Raw genomic sequence first — 16,078 nt, 5'->3', positions numbered from 1 at the left:
CTGTCAATGCCTACATCTATGGCCACCCTGGGCCCTGTGAATTTTTATGTGGCTTTATACTCTGTTCCAGACATCATGGCATATCATGGCAGCCAAAAATAACTCCACAGAGTGTAGACAATGGGACAGACAGCATTCTCTTCCAGTTCCCGTGTAAACATTCTCTCCCATGCTCAGCTCCAGTACTGTAGGGGACTGAATTAGACTCTACACCCTTTAATTATATGTAAATTTTAAAATGTGTAGAAGGGCCAAGGTGATCACACTGCTCTGAGGGTGTTCAATCACACATCTCTAGGAGCTTACAGCTTGCTGCCAATTTCATTTCTGAAACCAACCAGCATTTTTTCTCTTAGAAGATTTTTCATTATACTAGAGGGCAAATATAAACACAGTACAGAAATTATTTCAATAAATTTAAGCCAGTGGAGCCTTATGAAAAACAGTACTGAAAATAAATATGTATTTTCATTACAACACATACATCTTTTGTGTGTTACAGTTTGGATAGACAATCAATGTTGCACAGAACAAAGAGCCCTGAATCAGGAACCTTAACTGCCAATAACTAACTAGTTTTGTTAGCACATAGCTTTCCCTAGGCCTCAGTTTCCTCATTTGTAAAACTGGGGGCCAAACTAGTTACTATCAGAAGTTCCCTCAAGTCAAGTCTATATCTAGACCTTGTTAAGTGAAGATTAAGTTATATAAAAAGGAAATGAAATCTTTCTTTTCAGATACACAATTTTTATTCTCTTTCCCCTTTGCCTTGTTTGTAGCTTTGAGGTGACCCTGGGCTGTCTGGCAGAGCACAGCTGAGGTGGGTCCTACCACGCTTGAAAAGCTGCCCAACAATAGACTGAATGTATATATGTTGGTTAGCTAAGGATCAGCCTAGGTAAGGCTAGGAAAGGCCCACCACCCACCAGATTGTCTGTTGAGTCTCTGCTGTAGCAGGGTACCTGTGCTGATGAGATGAAAGTTCTTGAAGCCCTGGATCAGAGAAAGAAAAAATCTTTTCCCTATATTTTGACTTATTCCTCACTAATTTACAGGATTAAAATAGAGGAAAACATCTTTCCCTCTTTCTTTTTTTTGGGGGGGGCCAATCGAGGCCAAATGACTCGCCCAGGATCATGCAGCTAGTGAGACCAAATTTGAACTCAGGTCCTCCTGACATCCACTGTGCCACCTAGCTGCCCCTTCTCTTTATTTTACAATAAGGATCACAATTCTTTTGGGGGCCTGGCATGAAGACTTACTGATCAGTTGACAAGTATTTATTAAGCACCTAATAATAACAGTAATAATGATAACAGCAAGCACACATATAGAGAGACTTTATAAACATATAGATTATAAAGATAATATATTTATTATCTCACATGATCTATATGTTGAGCAGTGTATTGGGAGTCAGAGATACACGAAGAAATAAGGAAGTGTCTGCCCTCAAAGAGATTATTACCAGGTTCCTTTTCTTTAATAGTCTTCATGGAAAGAACTGACTGTGGACATAACATAGGCAAACACAGGCAGCAGCATCTGCCAGGCCAGACACTTCCTGAAGGCAGCAAGGTCAAGGGCATATGAATGACAAATCTGACATCCTTACTACTATATCTCTTCTGTTCCAAAAAAAAGGTGCCTAGGTAGATGGTGCAGTGGATAGAGTGCTGGGCCTGGAGTCTGGAAGACTCCAACTCTATGGTCATGGGCTAGTTACTTGGTGTCAATTTCCTCAGCTATAAAATGGGGAGAATAGCAACTACCTCTTCTCAAGGGCTGTTGTGAAGATTAAAGGAAATAATCTTTACAAAGCACCTAGCACATAGTAGGAACTGTATAAATGCTACTTATTATTATTGTAAACCAAGGTTAATGAGGCAACACAACTTGCCAGCCCAACTGTGGCAGTTAAGGGTGATCATATTTATCTTTCAGTGATGGTTTTTGTTCACCGTCCTCCTAAGCTCAAAATCAGAAGTAGGCTCAAAAGTTTCATTCTCTTGGAAGTCTTCATAACAGTGATCTGCTATCATCTGATTTTTCCTTCATCTGAAATTTCCTCACTTTGATATTAATTTATCAAGTTAAAAAAGGAAATATACCCAAAAACGAAGTCCAAGAAAAATTATCAAGATGTAACCCAAAACTGTCCCCAGAACTTTCATAAATAGAGCAGATTAGAGTACCAAGCTTAGGCCATCAAGGCAACTGAAGCTTGCTGGGGTGATCGGGAAGTCCCTCCCAAACGATTTCATTTGTCAGGATGTGTCTATATAAAGCCAGAGTAAATCTCTGAACTAAAACTAAGAATAATAATAATAGCTTTTATATAGCTCCAGGTACTTTACAAATACTACCTCCTTCGATCCTCACAACAGCCCTGGTATGTAGGTACTACTATTCTCCCCATTTTACAGATGAGGAAACTAAGGCAAACAGCCCTTAGGTGACTTGCGCAAGGTGGAACAGCTAGTAAGTGTCTGCCTTGCTCTATCTGCCACACCACCTGGCTGCCTCAATTATCTGGATAACTTAAACCAACCAACCAAACAAAACCACTACATATTAGGAAAGGAAAATTAAGAGTTTGTCCCAAGAGACTGATTTTCTGCATCAAATTCACTTTGCCTGAGTCCTTCAAGTTAAATATTATTCAGAACATTGTTTTAAGATCAAAATTTCATAGTATTTGTAAAGTGCTTAGCACGGTGCCTGACACATAGTAGGTGCTATGTAAATGCTATCTGCTATAGTGTTCTCTCTTGAAGGGAGAGCAAGAGAAGATTGGGGGTGCCCTCCCCCACTTCACTGATTCTCGCAGGCGATAAGGCTCTCATTCCCTTGGCTACAAAAAGTTATGCCCTCTGGCTCTCCTTGGGTTGGTTTCTGTATCTGCTTCATTGCTTTCTCTCTTTTCTTTCTTCTTTCCTTTAACATCCCTTCTTCATTCCCTCCTTGCCTTCTTTCTAGTCTCCCTTCCCTCTTTCCTGTCTTCCCTTCCTTCCATTCAAGCCTTCTCCTCCCCACCCTCTCTCTTCGTTTTTCTCAGCTTCCCTCCTCCTGTTCCTCTTCCATATTTCCTCCATTCTTTTCCTTCTTCCTGTCTCTCTCTTCTCTCTCCTGCCCTTTTTCTCCACCCTCCTTTCCTTCCTTCTCTTCTACCTAGTCTCTCCTGACCCTAAAGGGCAGTGTGGGAAGGGGCACAGACTAGGTGGTTAGGAAGAAAAATAACTATTTTTCTAAGGACAAGAACTCTTCCCGGGGAGCCAGGATCAGCAGCCACGGGTCCAAGAGAAGGAGGTGGCAGTAGTTAATAAAATCCACATGTTTTGACAAGGAGCTGGGGCCAGGACATATGCTACTACACAACACTGAGAAGAAAGTCGAAGTCAACCCTCCTCCCTCTACTCCCCACAGGGCTGAATTACTAAAGGACAGCGTGGCATCTTGCATCACGAGTTTTGTCATCGATTGATCAAAAGAAGCCAAAGTCCGATGCCAATGAACCAAGCTTCTCTGGGATCATTCCAGTAACGCAGCAGGAGAACAGATGACAGATTCCTACAGATAACCACAGTATTTTTCTTGTCCTTATTATCTCCTACTCGGAGTCTGCAGAACCGAAGAAAACAGCTCCGGGCCACCTCACCTCCGTCCTGGCCAGTAGTCAATACGCTGTTTCTGAAACAATGTACTCGTTTTCAGCCAAGACCCCCTTCTTCTTCCTCCCTGCTCCCTAACAGGGCTGCATGGGGGGGGGGAGGGGGAGGAATGGAGGGACAGAGTAAATAAAATCATTGTTTCAAAGGACAGGAATCGATGCTTGCTCCACCATGACAGCTCTGTCAGCAAACAATTATTAAGCACCTACTATGGGTTGAACTTTATGCTTTATTGTATGTGCTTAATAAATGTTAGAATTGGTGGGTTCTTGTCTTTGGGGATAAGAATAGGTGCAAATGTCTTGCATTCCCCTCACTACCTTAAAATAAACAAATCTCCAACCTGTGTCACGAAGTGATCAACAAATAAGAACCATTACCTAATCGTCATGCTCTGTTTCGTGGGGAAATCTCAACTTTTCCTTATCATTTAAACCGTTAACTTTCTTCTCCCAGGACTTTCCTTAGTCCCCTTTCCTGACTCTGACCTTAATCTGTGAGACCTTAGGCAAGTCACAACCTCTAGGCCTCAGTTTCCTTATTTGTAAAATTAAGTGATTGGACTTCATGGCTTCTGAGGACCCTTCCAGCTCTACATCCCCTAGTATAATAAGTCTATACTAAGGAAATGGGCGGTGACGACAACGTATGGCCAAGTTCACTTCCAAGTTCCAACAAATTAATAGCAGGTATCCTTCATTTCTTTCTTGCCCCCCCCCCTCCATCTGCATTAGGCCAGCCCCAGTGGATGTAGCGGAACGTGAACCGGGCGTTTTCTATTTTTTTTCTTTTCTTGGCCCCTTAGCAAGGGAGGAAGAGACGCAATATTTACTTCATTAACTTCCTCACCTTTCCTCTTCCCCTTCTGACCCCTTACTTCAGGCTACAGCCAGTCAATAAATATTTATTAAGCGCCTTCAGTGTTCCAGGCATTTCATAACATTTTCCAAAACGATCTCTCAAGCGCTTCACTTAATAAACACTCCTTCCAAGTCGCTTTTCCCTCTTCCCTTCTCTCTCCTCCCAAGTATGCCAAGTGGACAAGCCCCAAACGGGGATACGAGGGCAGAAAAGGGGAGAAAGGGAGGTGTCTCCAACCAACCTTGCAGGAGCGGGGATCGTGACAGCTCCGGTCGGTCCTCTGGGAAGGAGTCTCGGAGCCTCTGGTAGAGGCGTCCCAGGTCCGAGTAGCTTCGGTGCAAGTACAATACGTTGCGGTCAGACCACTCAGTGCGGATCTCGAAGAACTCCTCCTCGTCGCCCCGTCGGTTGATAATCAGTCTCCTGATGCCATTCACCCAGCAGCCCCTCACGAACATATTCACCAGAGACGTGCCCTCAAATACCGCAGATGCCATGCCCGCGGAGGCCGCACATGCCCCGGACGCGGGAGGGCGCCCCGTCTAGCCGCGCCCCGGGAGCAGGAGAAACAGAAGGGGACGAGGAGTGGGCTTGCTTGAGGGCGCTAAGCCGCGGTCTGGGTCCCGGGCTTGGGCTCCCAGGCTCCTAGGCTCCCAACAGGCGAAACAGCGTTTGCTTCCTTCTGCGCTCTCTCAAAGACGCTGGCTTTTAAGGAAACTTTTCATCACGGGTTGCTGTTGTCTACGTCTGCGTTGCCGGGTGTGAGGGCAGCCCTTCCCCCTCTTCTCTGCCTGGCCCCCCCCCGGCCCTAGAGGAAGTGGCTTTTGGGAGGCTAGACAGCCTGCAAGACTCTGCAAACTGCCCGCCCGCTCTCTTTTGGCCTCGGGGAAAGTCAGCTGCGGGGTGCAAGGGTCACCTTTGGCCCCAGACTCGCCTCTGCAGTTGACGCCCACTCGCCCTGTTCTTCCAAATACCGAAGTAGCACGATATCCTGGGTGCCAGGATTCCCCCCGGCCCCCGCCTCCGCTTAAGTAGAGGAGTTTCCCGAGGGTAAATCCCTGGGCTCTGGGAAGTAGCAGTTGCCACCGTGGCTTCCGCCCCTTCGCCCCGCGACTCCCAGGGAGGGATCGCCCCGCCGTCCCACCCCTGAACTCTCGGAGAGGCGAGCTGGAGCAACTGAACAAGTCCAGCCGAGCTCCTCTCTCCCCCGACTGCGTGGTGGGTGGGAGAAGCCTGTGCAAAGCCCGAGTCCCCTTGTCTGCCTCGACTCCGCGGGAAGTGCCAAACTGGGGGTGAAACGAGAACACACTCCTCCTTTTCCTTTTCCTCCTCCTCCTCTGGGCTAGTGGGCTGATGCTGCTACCGCCCTCCTAGCTGATGCACACACTGGTTAAGCTACAGCCTTCCCCTAAGACCGCGTTCCTCCCGCGCCTGTCTGGTGCCTTCTCCTCCCGGTCCCGTCCCTCCTCACCGAGATGGTGATTGGGCCACCAAGCAAGGAAGAAGAGCCGCAGGACCGAGACACCCCTACCCCACCCCCCTGCATAGACTGCTTCTCTTTTTCTTTTTGAAATCTCGGAAGTAACCGGGCTTTGGTGGGAGGCGCGCCTGCCACCCGCCTGACTTCCCAAGATATTGCAAATCTTCCTTTTTTCCTTTCTACCCTCCTTAGACCTCCGCCCCTAGGAGGGGGCTCCGGGCTCTGCCCATTCCCTTGGCTCCCGCTGGCGCAGACTGTGCGTCGTATGGGGGTGGAGTAAGGGTGGGCGGGAGCCTCGGTAGGGAGGGGAAATATATAATTTTGGTTTTTTTCCCCCTTTGGGAAAAAAAAAAACTCTGCTGCCTTGAGTGCCAGGAATTCCTCCCGGTCCTCCGGGGGAGGAGGAGTTTGGAACATATTGCAAACGCTGCAGGATTTGTTTTGTACTCCTTTGCTTCTCTTCTAATCTACAAGTTAAAACACCAAAAGCACAGCACCAAGCCCGAGCCTTAAACTGATAAAGTAGAGCGTGAAGGAAATAAGACCCGGAGGAAAAGTAATGCCAGGTAGGGTCACACGAGCCCAGCGCCCGGGACAGTGAAGATGAGAAGCGCCAAGGAAGCGAGCAACCTGTCACCCCTCCTGACCTGCGGAGGTGAATGGGCTGCGTGTTGTCCCTTCCCCGGGAGTTGGTAATGATGCCTCCAAGAGTCTCTGGCTTCTGTTTGTGGCACATTCCGATCATGCTTTAATTCCACGGAGAAAGCCACCGGGAGTGGCCGGCTGGGCTGCAATAACCCAAATGATAACAATAACTGGGGCACGTGGGTGTGACCGAGGTAGTTTTTGCATCAGAGACAAAGCTTTCTAGCAGAACAGAATTAGGATTCAGTAAGTCCAAACAAACAAGTTTCTTGGCAAATCCAGATAAGACCTTTTCAAGGGTTATTACAGAAGGATAAATTGGGGGAGAGGGAAAAATAAATTGCTAAGCCTATTTTTTGAAAGCTCTCTGCAATCTGGCACCAAGTTATCTTCCATCCTTCTTCACACACTGCAATTGACTGCCAAACTGACCTGCGAGTGTCCCCAAAGTAAGCAGTAAAACTGCCTCCCAGTAGCACTAGCCTTCCCTCTGGCCAGGCATCTGCTCCCTTACCATCTCCTCACTTTTCACAGTCCTCCCAGGCTCCACTCAAGTACCACTTCTCAATGAAGCTTACCCTGATCTGGCAGGGGCCTAATGGCTCTTCCTCAAATGACTTTCCTTCCTTCCTTCCTTCCTTCCTTCCTTCCTTCCTTCCTTCCTTCCTTCCTTCCTTCCTTCCTTCCTTCCTTCCTTCCTTCCTTTCTTCTTTCTTTTCATTCTCTTCCTTCTTCCTTTCTTCCTTCATTCCTTTCTTTCTCCTTCATTTCTCTTCCTTCCCTCCTTCCTTCCTTTCTTCTTTCTTTTCATTCATTCACTTATCTATTTGTTTATCTATCTGTCTGTTTCTGTGCACATATTCCCTAGCAGCCAAAAGTTCCTTGGAGGCAGGGAACTGTGTTTTTGTCTTTGTGTTCTCAGGGCCTACTTAATAAAAGTTTGATTTGAAAATCAATTTTTTTATCTTTAAGTAAATGGGGGGGGAATGTATTTTCCCAAGTGAGTTGACTAGGAATTGTGGGATTCAGTTCAATTCAATAAGCAGTTATTAAGGGCCTAATATGTGTCAAAGACTGAATTAGATTCAGGGGAAACAAGGACAAAAATGAAATGATTCCTGCTCTCAAGGAGCTTCTAACAACCTGCCTGGGAAAACAACCTGCTCACAGAAAAGGGCCTTGAGGTATACTGAGTATATGGGCTATGATAGCAATAATAGCTATTTGGCCCAGTAAATAGATTCTTAGGTCTGGAATCAAGACAACCTAAGTTCAAATCCGGCCTTACACACTTATTAGTTGTGCAAACCTGGGCAAGTCACTTAAATGCCATTTATTTCAGTTTCCTTGTCTGTAAAGTGCCTGACATATGTTAGTTGTTGTTGTTCAGTCATTTCAGACTCTTTGTGACTCCATTTGGGGTTTTCTTGGCAAAGATACTGAAATGGTTTGCCATTTCCTTCTCCACCCCATTTTACAGATGAGAAAACTGACAAACAGGGTTAAGCGACTTGCCCAGGGTCACATAGCTAGTATCTAAGGTTCCATTTAAACTCAGGTCTTCCTCACTCCAAGCCTAGTGCTCTGTCCACCTCAAACCTAGCTGCCCTCAAATATAATAAACACTATGTAAATGTTTGGCTATTTTATTTATAAAAAATATATAGTTCTTTAAGGTTTAGAAAGTGTTGCAAACACTATTTCCTTCTCATAACAACTCTGGGAGGTAGGTGCTATTATTATCCCACTTTAGAGTTGAGGAAACTGAGGTAAAGATTAAATGATTTGCCCAGGCTCACATAACTAGTAAGTGAATTTGAACTCTGGTTTTCCTGACTCCAGTTCCAGCACACTCTAGTCCTGTTACTTTTTTTTTTTCCACTAAGAGGACATTCTCTGCCTCATTTCTTACCTAGCCTTAATCACTGAATGGGCTTTGCCTCAGTCAAACTGAGACTGTTAAAGACCTTAAATTAAAAAGGCCAAAGACTCCCACTGCAACCAGGGCCATCTCCAGTTGTCCTGATCTGTATCTTGCCGCTGGACCCTGATGGCTCTGCAGGAGAAAGTGAGACCAGTGACTTTGCACAGCCCTCCCTCATTTAAATCCAATTCACTTGCATGTCATGGCATCACTTCCCTAATGCCATGGTCCTTTTCAAGAATGAAAAACAACAACAATGATGTGGTTGATGAACCTGAAACAGAGACTGGAAAGGAAAAACCAATTGGGTAAAAAGAGAATCAGGAGACAAGTAATCACGACAAAAATTGTCCAAACTAAAAACTTACACAGCTGTGAGTCACAGGAGCTTGTATTCATTCCTTCTTTCTTACTTCTCCCCCCTCCCCCAAAGCTCCTTCATGAAAGTAATGGGAAGATAATTCCAAGTGATTACTTCATAATTTGGCAATTGGTTCCAGAAACACCACGGTACCCATTTAACACACTTTACAGCATGGTGCTTTAGGGAAATGTGGGCAGAAGGAAGAAGAGATGGCAAGAATTAACCATTCATAGTAACAAAAATGGATAATGGATATCACAAAAGCACTGAAATACAGATGGCATGAGGGAGTTCTGAAGTTTGACTCCATATAAATACACAACCTAGCCTCTTTCAGTCAGTCAGTCAGTCAATATGTGCCAGGCACTGTGCTAAGTGTTAGGGATACAAAAAGGGGCAAAAGACTGTTCCTGCCTGGGGCAGCTAGATGGCTTGGTGGATAGAGCTTTGGCTTAGGAGTCAGGAGGACCTGAGTTCATATCCAGTCTCAGACACTTGACACTGTGTGACCCTGAGCAAGTCACTTAACCCCCATTGCCTCACCCCCCCCAAAAAAAAGCATTAAAAGAGCTTACAATCTAATGAGAGAGATAGCAAGCAACAAATCTGTACAAACAAGATACACACATATATTTGATATAAGAAAATCCTTCCTTTTTTATTTCCCACCTCTCTTATTTACTGAGTATTTGAGGGAGGGGTCAGATCTTTAACTGGCAGCATGCCCTAAATGCCCTTTAAAAGGAAGTCATAAGACTGTAGACTTTAGAATCAAGAAAAGTATTTAGAGATCTGCTAGTGCAAACCCCTAATTTTATAGCTAAGGTGAAACAATTTTTCCAAGTCACACAATCTATACTAACAATTACTTGGAGAAATAATGACATTTATCTCTTCATTGACAGGGGAGTTTTCTTCTCTTTTGTAGCTTCTTCTTGTGGGATTAATCTGTAATGAGCGTTTGATAAATGTAGATGGATCAATGAAGCTCCTGATATGGTTTAAGTTGACAAATATTCGTTACACAAGAAGCAGCAAGCTAGATACTTAATATGAAAAATAAAAAGTGAAGTAATTCCTGGCTCCAAATAGTTTACCTTTTAACCTGTACAAATGAATGAATTAAAGGACATTGGAGCCAAAGTGTGGGTCCACTGGCGGAGGGTGGGATGGGGGATGAGAAAAGGCTTCTTGGTGGGATAGCACACGAACTGACTTGAAGAAAGCATAAAAGGGCAGCTAGGTGGCACAGATTATAGATCACTGGGCTTGAAATCTGGAACACTCATTTTTATGAGTTCAAATCTAGCCTTGGACATTTACTAGCTATGTGACCCTGGGCAAGTCATTTAACCCTGTTTGCCTCAGTTTCCTCACCCGTAAAATGAGCTGGTGAAGGAAATGGCAAACCATTCCAGTATCTTTGTCAAGAAAACCTCAAAAGGGGTCAGCAAGAGTCAGACACAACTGAAATGACAAGGAAGAGAACACTGCCTTTTTAAGCTGTCACATTCTGATTCTTTTGTACCAAAGCTTGTCATTCTGCTTTCAAACATGAACAAGACAAGACCTATCATTTCCCCCCACCCCCACCCCACCAAATCCACTCCCTTTTCCTCCAATCTTCTCTGTTTTTACTGAAGGCACCTGGTCACTCAGGTTTGCAAACTAAGAGCCACTTTGTGTGACTTCACTTTCTTAAATGTCATTTAAAATTTCTTCATGTACCATTTCAGGGATTGAAGTGTTAAAAGTGTAGTTGCCATGGCTCCATTGTCACTGAAGATGAAGACAGATCATTTTAGAAACATTGACATTTGTTTTACCTGAAGTCTGTAGTAGTCAACCTGATATGCTTCTGGGGGTTCTGGGAAGTGGGAAGGGCAGTAAACCTTTGTTTGGGACTTTGACAATCCTTGTGAAAGATTGAAGATGTCTCCTGGACTTTTTAGCCCAATCATACTTCCACCCATTATAGATTTAGAGCTGGAAGGGACCTTGGAGTTCTCAACCAGAGAAATGGTGTCATGTGGCCAGGCTCACACAGCAAGTAAGTGTTTGAGGTGCAATTTAAACCAAGGTCCTCCTGACTCCAAGTCTACTACTACACTGTGTTGCTGTTGTTGCTGAGTTGGTTCAGCTGTATCCAGCTGTACATGACCTCATTTGGGGTTTTCTTGGCAAAGATGCTGGAGTGGTTTGCCATTTCCTTCTCTAGCTCGTTTTCAAAGTAAACTAAGTGGTTTTCTGAGTTCTTTGGGCCTCCTTACTGTAGCAACTATTTTCTATTGGTGAAATTTCTGCAAAACCATGATAATCAGGTTCAACAGCACAGTTCCTAGCACATTTTAAATGACAAAATAAATAAAATAATAAATGCTTACTAAATGGTTTTTCATTCATTCAATATCTTTACCTTTTTCCATATGTGACTTTGTGGGGTCAACATCTTGTATGAATAGGAGAGATTCAAGCTGTCACCTTAATAGTCCCCTGTTCACTCACATGGTCAGTGGTTCCCATCGCTTTTCAGAATTTTCATTTGAGATCATGCACAATCTGGCTCCAGGCTAATTTCAGCCTTATTTCATATGTCTCCTTAATGCATTCCTGATTACAGGTAGGTCTAGCTAATTCAGCAAACTGAACACTCTAATCTGCTGCTTCCAAGCTTGAAGTATATTCCTTACTTCAGTATCCTTATCCTTCCAAAGCTGAAATACCTCCTCTTTGGTGAAGCCTTCCTTATAGTTGTTGGGAGGGTGGGGGTATGGAAGTGGAGAGGAAACAAGTATTTGTTAAGTACCTACGAGTACTTGACCAGCAGCTAGGTGTCCCAGTAGATGGAAACGCCAGCTTAGAGTCAGGAAGACTCATCTTCCTGAGTTCAAATGTGGCCCCAGATGCTTACTGGCAGTGTGACCCTCAGCAAGTCACTTCACCCTGTTTGTCTCAGTTTCATTCATTTGTAAAATGAGCTGGAGAAGGAAATGGCAAACCACTCCAGTATTTTTGCCAAAAGCCCCGAATGGGGTCTAGAAAACCTAGACACAACTAGACTGAACAACAATAATAACAAATTGCTTAAGGCTATTATCTCATTTTAATAACAAAGTACTTAAGGCAATCTCTCATTTGATCTCTTAGTGCTCTCAGACTCCTCCAGTTAACCCAAATTTGCCTATCTGTATCCCTCTCAGAGTTGGAATCTCCCAGGAAAAGGTGAGCTGCTTGAGGGCAGGCACAGAATCAATTTGATCTTCCTAGTGCCTTGGCCTAGCTGGAGTCTAGCTGGTGCTCAATGCATGCTTGTTGACTGAATTGAAATCACATTCCTTTTCTTCCACGCCACACACCTCCTTTCTGGCACTGCCCAACTGGGAACATTTCTGTGGTAGTAAAAAAGCTAAAGCTATAGAGTTTTATGGACCCCATTTTCCTGGGAAATGACACTAAGCATCCTTTTCTGTGTAGGTCATTTTGAGAGTAACCAGGTCATTTATTATCCTATTCTTCTGTATAGCTTTGTTAGATCTTTTCTACTGGCCAAGCTTCCTCTTCTGTGAAAGAGAATGAAGACCCACATATAAGAAGAAATTAAGCACTTTCAAATTAGCCACAAGGCTGAAATATATCTGTATCAAATGTTAGGAGATAAAAGAAACTCTGAATTAAAAATTAGGAGGCCTGGATATTATTCGTGGCTCCACAACTCACTAGCTGTTTTCTCTCAGACAAATCTTTTATGCTCTCTGTGCCTCAATTTTTCTTTCTGTAAAATAGGCTTAAAAAAACCTAGTGCTATTGGTAGGATAAATCATGTTAGAGATTGTATAGTAAGTCACTAAGAAGGGAGGTATGTTATATAAAGGATTATTACCCCCAAACTGTATGGGTTTGGGATAGGGATTTGAGGACAGCTATATTCATGTAGTAAAATTAGGTTTACTAATCAAATGCCCAAGGCCACATAATAGAAAGTAAAAACAAAGAGAACAAAAAAAAGCAGAGAACAAAGGGGAGCTCTCTCAGTCACATGGTTATCATTCAAGCCCTGGTTTAGAATTTCAAAGGTGTACCTGAGGAGGCTTCTCACTTGGAGGTAATAGCTTTTGAAACCTAACCCATCCTGTAAATGAACAAGTAAAGAGCCCAGAAAGCCAGGGCCTCTATGTGGTTTGGTTTTGTTTGGAGGGAAGATCCAATATAAATAATTTCGTACCCACCTCCCCCAACTGCCACACCAGCTGAGGATAAAGGAAAAGAGAATTATTAGTAGTCACTCACCCCACAGCCATGTTTCCTCTTGGTCAAAGTTTCCCACATCTGATTCCATAGAAGTGGATCAGTATTGGGAGGTGGGTGTCGTTGTAGATTTTCCAACTCTTCACTGAGGGGAGAGGCACAGGCTTTTTCATATCTTGATGATATTTCTCAGTAGTAAGTGTTGTATGGGCTCAGTTACCAAAGGGCAACTTTTGCTGTTCAGTCTTTTCAGTCATGTCCCACTCTCTGTGACCCCATTTGGGGTTTTCTTGGCCAAGATACTGGAGTGGTTTGCCATTTCCTTCTCCAGCTCATTTTACATATGATACAATTGATACAGATACATTGATACAATCAAAAGTCCAGTCCTTATTCCTATAGTTAATGGAATGTACTCATGGAAGGGGTAGCTAGGTGGTATAGCGCCAGGCCTGGAGTCAGGAAGACTCATCTACCAGAGCTCAAAGCTGGTCTCGGGCACTTACTAGCCATGTGCCCCTGGGCAAGTCACTTCACCCTGTTTGCCTTAGTTTCCTCATCTGTAAAATGAGCTGGAGAGGGAAATGGCAAACCACTCTAGTATCTCCGCTAAGAAAACCCCCAAAATTGGGTCATGAAGTGTCTGACATGATTGAACAACAGCAATGTCCTTCATAGGAAATCAGTCTTGAACTCAGAAGCCCTCATTCTGAGTCTATGTTCTGAGACGGACTAGCTACGCTATTGGAGCCAATCATTTGCCATTTAACTTTCCTGAGCCTCAGTTTCTTATCAGGTGGGGATACTAACACCATTACAATCTGCTTCACCTATTTGTGGTGAGAAGAGCTCCTTGCCAATATTCAAGTACAGTACAAATGTGTGCTTTTATTATTACTTTTATTCTTCTTGTTCTAGGTCAAGGGACAACCTTTGTGTCAGTAAAGGGCAACAAGTGGGCTTATTTGTCATGCTGGGAGACTATACCTATGAGAAGTATAGTCAGGGAAACGATGAAAGAAAAATAAAGGGGGTGAAAGGTTATAAAAAAGATGCAAAAGAGGAAAGAGTAGAGTAGAGCATGATATAGTGTGGTAGTATGTAGTCTTGAAGAATGTATAGCAGGTAATATTATACAATACCAAAAATGACGTAGTTTAGGGTAGGATGACATGTCACAGCATGGCATGATATAGAATATAGTGTATAATGTAGTAGAGGATTTTTGTTGTTATTCAGTCATGTCTGACTTGATGGCCCCATTTTAAGGTTTTCTTGGCAAAGATACTGGAGTAGTTTGCCATGTCTTTTTCCAGCTCATTTTACAGATGAGGAAACTGAGGCAAACAAAGTTAAGTGACTTTCCCAGGGTTACATAGCTAATAAGTGTCTGAAGGCAGATTTAAATTCAGGAAGATGAGTCTTTCTGACTACAGGTCCAGCACTGTATCCACTAACCCACCTAGATGTCCCTAGGATTTGCATAAATACATACAAAGGAAAATAAAGATTAGAGAAAGTTACAATGTGATTTTTTTTCCCCATCCAGTTTTACAGATATCTTGAGGGTTCATGGACCCTAGATTAAACATCCAACTCTCTGCTCTCCTGCAGCCCACAACATTCCCAAGTGCCTCCCCAACCAGAATACATAATTGGAAAATATTCAACAAAATAAATAAAAATGCAACGAAACATAGATAACATTACATTTTAACGCTAAGTCAATATGCTGCTCTCAGGGCTCCTCGTGTGTAGATTAGTGGCCTCTGTTTCTATTCAAGCTTGATACCACTGGCCTACAGGATATAGAGTTGACTTACTGACTCAGAAACAGCAATACCTGGATTCTGAACTTAACAAACACCAAGTAAAACTGAGGTTTCCATATGCGTAATAGAGAAGTTGAAGAGGATTGTGTGTTGAATGGCAAATCGCTCTTAAGTAAAACTTGTTTTTCTTTTTAATTCAACCTGTGGCTTTCTACACATACTACTTCTCTGTTGTTTCTGGTTAATTGTTCTCTTTTCCACATTAAAAAAAAAAGCCCCAATGACCATTCTTCCTTTTTTCTTTTCTTCCTATTCTTCTGTCTTTGTTGTCTTCTTTCTTTCCTTCTTTCTTTTTTCTTCTTTCTCTCTCTTGCCTTCTTTTTCTCTTTCCTTCTTTTTTCTTCTTTCTTTCTTTCTTTCTTTCTTTCTTTCTTTCTTTCTTTCTTTCTTTCTTTTCTTTCTTTCTTTCCTTCTTCCTTCCTTTCTTTCCTTTATCCTATTCTACTTTATTCAACTCTATCCCTACTTGGAAAAAAAAAGAGAGAGAGAAGACTTTGTAGCAAATATGCATAGTTAATCAAAACAAATTCCCACATTGACTGTGTTTTAGAGTTCCAGGGATGAGAATGTGCCTCTGGAGCTAGAGAGGCAGTAAAGTACAGAGCCAGAATAGAAAGGAGTAGAAACCTTGACTTGGACTGCTCTGCCATTACCTAGACTCCTTCAGCACCATGGTGAAGGTCTATCTGAAGTGGGGCAACTCCCAAGTTGGTTTCCTTTCCAAGGGGCAGTAGTATGTGACTACATGCCTGCCTGGGGTAAAGATGGAGACTCACCAGAACATCAGGGTTAGACTGGAAATTGTTCATGGGCTACTGTGTCTCTTTCGCACTTTTGTATTTTCTGTGCAGTAAAATGCAGGTGGCCCCAGAGTCAATATTGGGAGTTAGGAAGCTTTTCCCCACAGCTGTAGAGACATAGAGCACAAGCTAAAGTATATTCTAAAGTTCAGAGTAAGCTCTGAATGGGAGATGAACCTAAGAAATGTGATTTGTAGGGCCTGCCTCCAATACTCTAATTGAGAATTTGGGGTTCTAGGCCACAAGTTATAGTTTG

At 43.4% G+C, this 16,078-nt stretch overlaps 1 protein-coding gene across 1 annotated transcript in view; it reads right to left on the bottom strand.

Moving 5' to 3' along the window:
- PXDC1 (PX domain containing 1) overlaps nt 1-6,069 on the bottom strand; it is a 53,359-nt gene extending 47,290 nt beyond the window's left edge. Inside the window, exon 1 of the mRNA XM_020973807.2 lies at nt 4,774-6,069. Within this exon, the coding sequence (XP_020829466.1) occupies nt 4,774-5,029 (256 nt within the window). The 5' untranslated portion in view covers nt 5,030-6,069. The remainder of the gene's footprint in view (nt 1-4,773) is intronic.
- Between the last annotated feature and the right edge of the window lie 10,009 nt (nt 6,070-16,078).

This window comes from Phascolarctos cinereus, unplaced genomic scaffold (assembly GCF_003287225.1).
Source record: "Phascolarctos cinereus isolate Bilbo 61053 unplaced genomic scaffold, phaCin_HiC Scaffold_4;HRSCAF=312, whole genome shotgun sequence".
Classification (NCBI taxonomy): domain Eukaryota; kingdom Metazoa; phylum Chordata; class Mammalia; order Diprotodontia; family Phascolarctidae; genus Phascolarctos; species Phascolarctos cinereus.
This window is presented reverse-complemented; position numbering and strand designations above follow the sequence as displayed.